This window comes from Strongylocentrotus purpuratus, unplaced genomic scaffold (genome assembly GCF_000002235.5).
Source record: "Strongylocentrotus purpuratus isolate Spur 01 unplaced genomic scaffold, Spur_5.0 spur5_contig_844, whole genome shotgun sequence".
NCBI classification, from domain to species: Eukaryota; Metazoa; Echinodermata; class Echinoidea; order Camarodonta; family Strongylocentrotidae; genus Strongylocentrotus; species Strongylocentrotus purpuratus.
This window is the reverse complement of record NW_022145551.1, coordinates 886707-897752: the sequence shown is the minus strand read 5'-3', so window position 1 is coordinate 897752 and position 11046 is coordinate 886707. Positions and strand designations below refer to the sequence as shown.

The 11046-nt window shown below is 39.8% G+C and overlaps 1 protein-coding gene and 1 long non-coding RNA gene across 4 annotated transcripts; one reads left to right on the top strand and one right to left on the bottom strand.

Moving 5' to 3' along the window:
* Positions 1–3799: 3799 nt before the first annotated feature.
* LOC115926045 lies at positions 3800–4555 on the top strand. Its single transcript, XM_030990336.1, has one exon. It carries the CDS (start codon positions 3800–3802, stop codon positions 4553–4555), a length of 756 nt encoding a protein of 251 aa, XP_030846196.1.
* A 2232-nt stretch (positions 4556–6787) lies between these two features.
* LOC115926204 lies at positions 6788–11046 on the bottom strand. Of its 3 annotated transcripts, none has more exons than XR_004065018.1 (5): positions 10802–11046; positions 9465–9558; positions 8768–8889; positions 8007–8121; positions 6788–6863 (listed from the first exon to the last, which is right to left on the bottom strand). It is a non-coding gene; the product is annotated as an uncharacterized LOC115926204 (long non-coding RNA). The 3 variants fall into 3 exon arrangements; XR_004065022.1 differs by having other exon boundaries at positions 9465–9555; XR_004065021.1 differs by lacking the exon at positions 9465–9558.

The window sequence follows — 11046 nt, the reverse complement described above, 5'->3', positions numbered from 1 at the left end:
CCCCGTTTGAACCTTTGATAATTACTCTTTGTACTTTGACACATGCTCCTTTTCTTTTCTAATATGTGTCTTTATCACTTTCGATAAGTTTCCCCTTTACCTCTCCATCATTTAGTCTTGCACCTAATTTAAAGCGACTAAGAGTAATTTCCCCTAAAGATCACTCGCTCGCATTTATAGATGATACAATATTACATGTCACTTAACAAAGGTCTTTTCAGTCTTCCGTTATGAGAATGTACTTGTAACCCCATCATTTTTTGTTTTTTTCCTCTTTATAAGATGTAAATTTTCACTCTGCGACCTCACAAATCTTACTTTTTTTTCTCGCTCGCTTTGCTCGCTCGCAAATGAATATTCAAACAATCACACCCAACCGACAGTGTGATGCTTAAGCAATATGTTGTATAATTATAAAGAAAAACAAATATGGAAATCGTCCCTGATAATGGAATCACAATGAAGGGGTATATACCAATGTCTAAACAAAATGTATATTTTCGCTTTGAGATTTCGCTTTGTAGGTGCCCTTCTTTGTTGGTGCTTTCCACTTTGGAAATAGCTCCGCCGCCCCTGCTTACCCATTAGCGCCCGGACGCGCCAGCGTTAATTTCGCGCTTGCGCGCAAAGGGGGTGTCTGTGGGGGGATGTCCTCTCTATCTCTGAAGCTGAATTTTTTAACTGGATTCGTGCGATTCGGTTAATACTTTTAGAGGGAGTCTGAGGGGGGTGTCCTCTCTATCTCTGAAGCTGAATTTTTTAACTGGATTCGTGCGTTTTGGTTAATAATTTTTTGGGGCGTCTGATTTCATTTCAAAACACCTGCAGTCAATGCGGGATGGGGTTGCAGCCTCTCTTTCCCCGAAAATTTAAAAATTACCAATATGCATTTTTTATATCTTATCTCGTATATTTTGGTGACAAATAACACTTTCACAACATACATAATTATGCTCAAATTTCCGCTCGCCAAATTATGAAACCAGGAAATAGATATTGGAGGCTTCAGCTCCCATTGATGGAAATGTCAAATAAAATTGCGCGCGAGCATAACTTGAAAACGGGTAATGTTAATATCGGACAAGAGACGTGACGTGAGCATGTCCCCTTTCAAAAATTGTGCCCGATTGTAGGTACCAGTACACTAAGTACAGTGCTTCTAATATGACCTTGTCAGTATTGGTAAGTTGAAATAACGGTCTGCGCGATTTTCGATTTTGCGGCCCCCCCTATTGGAAAATCCTGGATCCGCGCCTGCGCCCCCATCACAAATTAACAAGAACAGCCATGATTAGATATTAACAGTGTCAGTGAGTAAATATACTATCAACTAACGTAATATTAGGCTGTACTGCATGTAGACAATAATTTTGTAGATTAGAGACATAGAATTATGTAGATAAAACAGATATAAAAGAAACTCACGATATATCCCACGTGAAGCTGAAATACTGCTGTCTACTGCTTCTCGCGCCTTTAGTGGATATGTCCTCACAGTACAGCAGCCGAGCTGGCTTCGCATGCGATTAGTACTATACCTCGTTCCCCCGGAAGAAATCGACTGAAATCATCTATCCGCCGATACGTATATGGTCGTATTTATATCACATATTTATATCGCATGCGTACCCTATAACACTGAGTGGGGGCGGGGCGGGATAAAATGACCGAAACATGTCATGAAAAGTCATTTGGGGAGGAATAAGGTATGCAACGATAAAGAGAATGATTTTCGAAGTTTGATGGTATGTTCTCCAAGTGTACACTCTTAATATGAATGAAAATATCGGTAAATACTTATTTCGATTTTTTTTTTCTTCTTAGGAATTCTGAGGAATAGCTGTACGTCACTGGTAGATGATGACTCGTTAGTTAGTCCCAAAACACTTATTTCCATGAAATGTTTTGTTTACTCGCGCTTTAATAGTTTCGCTTTATTTGTTGTATTTCGTCATAACTCTTTTAAGGCTGCCTATATAATTATCATCACCTTTTTATACATTTGTTTACGTATCGACAACGAAAGGGACCGTGAAAATGAGTTGGATACAATGAATGAACTACTGTAGTCCGACCGACTTGGCTTAACGTCTTTAGGGAGTGATTACTAGATGGCCATTTTCTTAATAAAATTTTTAATTGCTCAAAATCGTCTTAAATTTTTTTTGCATACGTTTCAGGCCATTATAAGCATTTCATAAAAAATCGCGCAAAACACGCATTTTTGCGCGTTTCGTTCGTCACGGCCGAACGAAAAATAATTACCCCTCAATTTTTGTTGACAGGATATTCCTCATATTTTTCTGAACAATTTGATACCATGTTCATCTCTTTATCACTATTAATAACGGAAGGAGCGTCCGTTAAAGATAAATATTCGTGCGTGCTAGCTCATGTATTACATAGCATATATGGGCAAAAACATCGGATGAATAAGGACTGCCATTTTTTTTCTTCATATTTAGATAGAGTATGAGTCGGAGAAATGATTTCATGTCTCATTTGGCCATAAAGTATATTTTTACATAATCATATTGGAACGTAGTCCAGCCTCTGTACCGTTTTCGTTTAGGGCACCCAATCAGCTGATAAAATAACACACCCTCAACGTTGAAAGTAGACCTAGCCATTCCTCTAAATCTGGACCTCGAATACATTCGTGTGGTAGGAAATTTGGGGATTGCGCGATCAGTGGAGAGACCGCGATGTGTGTGGGGGATAAAAAGAACGAACGGACTGAATCTGGACTAATTGGAAGGGAGCGAGTCTTGAATCTGGAAGTACACACAGTACAGTGAAACTCATAAGAAAAGACGGCTTGAGGGAGGGAGATAATTATGCGATTAACAGCTGGTGGTCTCTCTCTATACAAGTTTCATATTAGTACAGGTTGCGAGGAGCAGTTTTCAAGAGCAACCAAAAATTGTGGTTTATACAAATGTGCTTAGGTGACTTTAAGTTCTGACAACGATTGAAAGTAAATTTCAACGGATTCCAACAAAACACACTATGAATGATCAGGATTACTAATAAATGATATGTTTCACACGATTCTGGTAGAAAATGGATAGGGCTGAGGAATGAGCATAAAATTAAAAGGAAATCAAGGTATATAGGTCCAACACCATTGTGCTTAACACAAAGTCACTATGTGCAAATGAAATTTGTGGTTTTTATTGAAGATGACTTCCAGCAACTTTTTGTGAGTTTGTTTTTATTTTACTGGTTCAACTCCGGTTTTTGCCATGCAAACACCCGACAATTTTGAAAAATGGGCTTTACTTGGAGAAAAAAAATCCGCCATAATGACCCTTAAAAATGGGTATGGGTTTCGAGGCTTGATCACACCCCCGTCAAAACCAAATCTGAGTACCATCTACTGTTGTTATTTTAATTGTCACATGTCTAGGAAAAACTTGTTATTTCAATTGTCTCTTTACAAATGCAGATTATTGCTGGGAATCAATCAGCCGGTCTAAAACGGGAAAACACGTCAGCAATTGATGCCGATATATCGTTACCGACGGCTCCGATCACATTTCAGCCTTCTACGAGTGCAGTATCCGTAACAAATCATGGTGACCGATCGTCAAAAATATGATTTGCCGCGAAGCATGAAGGACCAAAATAATGCTTTGTTACTCCACTAAATAATGGAGTATTCAGCTTACCCATTTACACTAAGTACGACAGAAACGCTATCCAGAGGGCTACACAAGGCCAGAGTGACAACGAGCTATGGTCGAAATACCGGTATGGCTGCATCGGCGCGTCCAACGTCGGGAGCGTTTTACGTTTCATGAGGTATCGCGGCAACCGACGGAGAGCGAACCCATGGTCTCTAGCGGGAAGGATTATTGGAAATGGACGCTCACTGAAGTATCTACCTTCGATTGCTCGCGGTTATGAAATGGAGCCGGTGGCTAGGGCAAAGTACGCCGAGTATCAGCGGATAAAAGGTCATCAAGATGTCGATGTGAAGGAGTATATGTTCTTCCATCCACGGAAGTCTTTCCTGGAGGCGTCACCAGATGGGCTAGTGAGCTGCAGCTGCTGTGGTGGTGGCCTCGTCGAAATCAAATGCCCCAGTACTGCCCCGACTGAAAAGCCGTCGCCCCGCAACGAGAAGTTCCTGAGAAGGGACAACGGAGGGAAGTTTCATCTGAAGAGGAACCATCCGTACTATGACCAGATCCAGGCCCAACTCGCCGTGACAGGACGGTCCTGGTGCGACTTCTTTGTCTACAAAGACAGCGGGGTGTTCCTCGAGAGGATCGAACGGGATCCACAATGGCAAGGATCTTTCGTGATGGACATGGACAGATTTTTCTGGAGGTTCATTGTTCCCGTCCTGGTGAGCCGAGCATTCAAGAACAACCAGGGAGCGGTTCATCAACCATACGGCTGCCCCTACTGCGGGGAACCAAGCCATCGTGTTCCTTTCTGTTGGTACTGGTTCCCATTGCGCTGTCGTAATTGTAAGCAGCTAGGACATAACGTCACCGTTTTCACGAAGTGTCCCAAGAGCGTTTTAGCGTACAGAAACAAATTTTGAGATAAACGCGTTTAAAGTTTCACTTTTTTACAATCGCTGTTTTCACGGGGAAAAAGTATGTGATGGTATTCATTTTTTTGGATATCTTGATAGTACACTATCTACAGAATGAAATGATATAAGTTTTACGTGGAAATAATGTTTATTTAAACAATAATTAGACCTCAATCACAGAGGACAGTCAGAGGACGGTTCGTGAAAACGAAAAACTTGACACCCACGCTTAGGCTCGTCTTCACGTAGTGGCCCCGCAGCCTACGCGGCCCCGTTTCCCCTGTTGGTTATGTGAAATTTCGTTTTTACGAACCGTCCCAGTTGACGTGCGCGCTGTGCAAAGCAATGCCCATTTGCGTACCCCCCCCCCCCCCCCCCACCCATAAAACTATATTTGTCATACCTAGCTGATTCTGTTTCCTCGAAATCACAGCACTATATTCAATATTAGACTCGCATCACTCTGCCCCATCCAGAAATTCATCTTTAATCCTTCACATAATGCAGGAAATGCAATAATTTGTTAGTGACTCTGAATGCCTGTTATGGAAATTGTATATACTGTCCTGCTTCATATGTGATTTAAGTTTAATTGAATATTTTTGTCAATGATCAATAGCATATTTGTATACTTTTTTTGGGGGGGGGCACACCAAGCACTATGTACAACTTCTTCTCAATTCTTTCTTTCTCTCTCTCTCTCTCTCTCTCTCCTCTCTAGCTCTCTCATGCAAACAAGAACATTCCCCTCCTTCTCTTTCTTTCTCTCTCTTTATCTCTCTTTTTGTCGTTTATTACCCCTCTTTGTTGTCACATAAGTCATTATCATTTTAGTACATTACTCTCTCAGACACATTCTCCTATAAACAAATCTAACTACATAAGAATAAACGTTGAATAGCACAAAGCAATAAAATCTTAAGATTACTACTTTCGTCTTGATTATGACTGCATTTATTTCTTTGCAATATACAGTAACTGGAATCATTTTTGTACAGTTCATTTCACAATTACATGTACAATCATTAAAAATTGATAAATCATAGTAATAATAATAATAATAATAATAATATTAGCCTAATAGTTCACTCAAAATTTTATTAAACCGAAACGGAAATTCTTTTTGCCCAATTGATCGTGAGCCCGGCAGCCACTGAGCAGCGCCAGATCGACGTTGCTCTATCCCTTATTGTTGAACGCCAAACAAGGTAGCAACAACTCCCATCTTTTAACGTCTTTTGGTATGACGCGGCCGGGATTCGAACCCACGACCTCCCGGTTGTGAGGCGGACGCTCTACTGACTGAGCCAACACTCCGGTGTAATGAATCATGTTTGAATATCAAAATTGCAACTTATTTAACTGTAGCCCACACTCATGGCAAAAAATACAACATGGTAGCTCTATAAAGAAGGGGGGTACCGGTGTTCTTGGAAAATTCTGAAATTCAAATTCACAAGGCCACTGATTAGGGGGAGGGAGGGTTACAATATAGTTTGAATACTGCCACAATGGAAGAGGAGCTTAAAAGAAAATCATTAATTATTTATATTTTTTGTGTATGACATACAAAGTTGTCAGCTGCATACGTCCCTGTTGCCTCATAAAATTGCAGATCTGAGATTTACATAGATGTTGTAATCTAACTTTTCAAACATTATTTCTTATTCTATGTCTGATTTCGTTCAAACTTTCACCAGTCTATTACACTCATTTTGTTCTGCTTTAACATAAATCAACTTGTTACAAAGGTTGGATTGCCCTTTGAAATATAAACTATTAGCAATTAATATTAGTCCTACATGCCAAATCCTTCTAAAAACATACAACACTGTAAGTTTATGGGATTAAAACTTCTTACATGCAACTTTCATATGATGCCGATGACCTTAGTCTGTGCTGTTCTTAGTGAGGAAGGAGGGAGGTTGTCACTGTCAAAATAATAATAACAATATGCTCAAGGCGCTCCAACTATTACCCTGGCTCTGCTAGGCAGCCGCTTTCGGTGCTCACAGCAGAGTGGCAAAATTGTAGATTAATATCTTGCCAAAAGACATTACTGCTGTGGCGGGACTTGAACCATGGATCCTGTGATCCACAGTCCAACGACTTATCCACTAGACCACAAAACCTCTAAATGGAGGCACATTCGGAGTCAGAGTCTCCTGTCAGCGTTGCAGTCCCCGTCCAGTCCACATCCATCTAGCTCATAGTGACTCTTGAACCCACCCTAACCCTAAGATCTCGTTTCTTGCCACAATTGATCTCTCCATCACGATCCCACCTAACAATAACTTCTGTATTTTTGTCCATCCTAAGAGGTAATTGACAAAAGATTGTTACAATCAAGTTATCAATAACTCTGTTCAATGATAAGTAGAGAGGACATAGTAATTTTATTTCATAAAACAGGAATGAAACCTAGAAACGGGTATTAAATAAAAAGTGGTTTTACTCTGTCCTAAATTGATATTTTGAAATATACAGTAACTATAAATGAAAATCAGAATATGAATTTAAGGTCTACTTTTAACAGAAAAAAAGCAAAGCATGCACCGAGTAGAAAAGCAGATTTGCAATTGTTTTATAAATACTGTTGCATCATTTATTCACTTAGAATGCAATTTGTGACATGTGGCACTAAATTCCTGGTAGGAAATCAGAGTGGTATAACTCCTATTTAAAAATATGAATGGCTTTCCTGTGTTCAACACTTTTAGGTTGGGAGGATTGGTATATTGTTTAAAAAATTGTGACAGCATACTCCATGGTCTGTATGGTACTATTGTATTCCATTTCAATAAAAAAAATGTAGCGGACATCTATACAGTAGTTATCAACCACTGAAGATGATATGATAGGGTTCCATATGTATTACTGGGTTTGTTGTCAATCATTGAATTGATATGTTCATATCTAAAGAAGATATAAAATCTGCAGGTTATCAGCAAATTTGTGATGAATGTTATAAACCCAGTAAGTAACAATGAATGCACTTGCATGTACTAGTCTGCCAGATTGAAAGAAACTTTATTATATCAACTTTCAGAAAGACCACTCAATAAGGATCAATATTCAAAGTTAGTCAAGCGTATAATATCATTCATTATTATTTATGGTGCAATTATCGCATAAAGACACGCATGATGTAGCAGCGGGTAATATAAGAGCATCATACGTTTCACATCTGGGTACTTGTACATGATACATGTAGAAGTGATACTTGAAATATATGAAGAGGATAATTGATAATAATAACATTGACTGGCTCACATTTTGGTTGATATGAGACAATATCGCCCTCAACATAACCATATTGCCCTCGTCTTTGACCCGGCCAATATGATTATATTTGGGCAATATAGTTTCATATTCCCATTAAAGCCAGTCAAAATTATAAAAATATTTCATATATATATAAACAATATAAAATGTAACAAATTAGGTTAAAACTTACCTTTGATGACTGAGGGGACTTAGCTATTCAGTCGGTCGGTCTGTCAGTCGTTTGGTCTGACCTCTAAACCATGGTATTGGAAAAGCAATCAGTTCAAGGGCAGAGGGTGAAGATGCTGGGTTAAAAGGAGAATATATTTGATAACTCATGATGGATGCAGAAAACCCCCAACACAGCTCGTACAGGAAGCTATACTGGGATGATATGATTTTAAAATCGCATCTCTTCAAAAAATTACAGGCATCAGGTTAATGCATATTATTTATTTTTTCTGTGATGGAACAACACAAATTAGTGTAACTCTCCTTCTTCACCCCCTTCCCCCTATGAAAAAAAGACAATAAGAAAAATACAAAATATAAGATGAAGCCTGCCATCTTGTAAGTTGATACACCATAAGTAGCTCAAACATGACATATTGGCAAAATGAATGTCTGTCACGCACATTAAAGAGCGAGGAATTTGTGTTTGATGCCTTACAATACCATCACCTGCCTAAAACCTTTCAAAGCAAGATCAGTCACGCGTTTATGAAAAAAAATTGAGTGTTTGGGAACCCGTCATCTTTGGAGGGCCCTCCTAGCACCCCCACCACTTTGCGCACATTAGAAAATTACTTCCCAGCATAGTTTTGTCCATGGATCATTGTTATGTAAATGAAAATAGTTCATTTGTTTGCTAAAGATTGACCCCTCCCCCTCGCCAGCTCAACTCCTAATCTATAACTTTTCTTTTGGAGCTAATTTCCTTACCACACATACCTTGTCAATTTGCTAAAAGCTCTCCACATCAGCTGCACAAACTCCTACATGGACATCAACCACTGGGGGTGCTAGTGGTCCCTCATCTCTTGCGTATCCCAGCTGTCTATTCTACTGGTAAACTATGAAAAATATGAAAAGTATTTGTTTAATTTTTCTGCATTTGTTCAAACAAGCCACTTCATCTCACGGTTGAATATCCCTTTAACTTAATATTAGCAAGCACATCATTATCTAAAGCAATTAAGAAGACCTTGCATAATTAAGTCTCAGTCTTGTAAACATGGGATGAAACAACCCAAATTAGTGCTAACTCCCCCCCCCCCCCCCCCCCCTCACAACGTGACGGACATGTGCGCTATACCAGAAGCAACTACGGTAGTACTATTATTATAAGCAACCCCCCCCCCCCCCCAACAAAACAAAAAGCCTGTCATCCTCTAAGTCCAAGGCAAAAGGTACACCTTAAGTAGCTCAACCACAACTTTGGTGGCAAAATGAAATTATCATGCACGATAAAGAGGGAGGAATTTGGAGTGGACGTCTTCCCATACCATCAGCTTTATCTTTGTCTTTAAAGCAAATTAATTAAGAGCAGGCATGCGTTTATGAGCATAAAGCCGAGTGTATAAGAAGCCGCTCCAGCCTATGCTAGGTTGACTCCCCCCCCCCCCCCCCCCCCCTCATCCATTAGTACCTCAACAACATGCTTAAAGCTCTCCACATCAAACTCCTACTTAGACATCAGCCACTGGGAGTGCTAGTGATGGTCCTCTCAGCCGGCTATTCTACTGGTAAAACCGGGAAGAAACATGAAATGTATTTGCTTCATTTTTCTGCATTTGCTGAAATTAAGCCACTTCATCTCAATTCTCATGGTTGGATTTCCCTTTAAATTATTAGCAAGCACAAAATTGTTTATTCATTCAAGCATACCTGGCTTTACTATTCAAGTCTCAGTCTCGTATTTATAACATGAACATGGAAAGAGCTTACGAGGGGGTCATGTAACATTTAAATCTAGTACTAGGAGTACGTAAGTACTAACGTAGTAGATCTAGACTCTAGGCTCGCGCTCGAGCCTAGACTCAACTCCTACGTCGCAATTGCCATTTTATGATTTGGCATTGTCATATCAACATTGACATTGAATTTTCACCAAAATGTGCCCTTGGCTAATTGGGCCTTGCCTTGGAGGCTTGGGCTGGTACTGCTTAATCAGTTAACATAGTTAATGTAAAATTATTATTAATGATATCTCCCCTGCCCTGGCCGCGAATATTTTTTTACACGCTAGTCTGGCCAGTTTCGCCGTAATACTTGTAAAAGTGCGCTGGAGGTAAAGCCTACATATAGGCGTGCACTAGGCCTACCGCAGTTTAACTTGATTGCTCTCTAGCTGAACGTTCGGTCGTTCGTGTCTTAAGCTTAGATCAAGATTAATGTAAAGTTCCTAAATTAAATTAAAATAGATTAAGTTTTTGAATTCCATCGCCCAATGGCTGAGATGGCCGTCTCATTTAAAAGGGCCAGCTATATGTCTTTATCTGATGATTGCCATGCACGATGTACATGTTTATCATCATGCTCCTCGCATGTAGGCTGCTAGACTAATATTAGTCGTTTCAATGGCGTTATAGAAATGGCCAGGCTAGCGTGTAAAAAAAAATTGCGCGCCCTGGCCTGGGCTTCACTCTTCAGCGAATTCGCCTTGTGACTCGTGACATTGTTGTTATTGCATGTAACTGCTCCTGCACTTATACATGTTCAAGCTTATCTAAGATACTGTGTTACTTGATACTTAGTAGCACTCTGTTGAGTTAGTAGTAGTAGGCGAGTTCTACGTACTACTAGATCTGCATACTAGTAGATCGACAATACAACTCACGCAGAAAACAGTGCGTGGGACTGTAATGACCTATCTCGCCATTTCGTAACTTGATATCCGTTTAGAATATGAGTTTGTTTATACTGCTACAGACGATATTATTGAACGATGCATAACATTGTTTTAAAATAAGTGAAAATAATTACCTAGGGCTGTCAGATTCCTCTAACAATTCCGCCAGAAGCACCGGCATCTGTGACAAGGGCTTCGCGGAGCCGGTTCGTGTACGATTATCAATAGCAGACTACATTTGCGCGTAAGAGGCCACTTCGTGAAAACGGTGTTTGCCAGTTGTACCGCTTGTGATACGTTTCGTGACGTCACGTATGACGTAATTAAGCAAGATTAGACTTTGAAAATTACTGAAGTTGTAGACATTTATATACATTGC

Excerpts from the sequence above, each read along its gene's own strand:
- LOC115926045 (XM_030990336.1), top strand. The coding sequence starts at position 3,800 with ATGAGGTATCGCGGCAACCGACGGAGAGCGAACCCATGGTCTCTAGCG.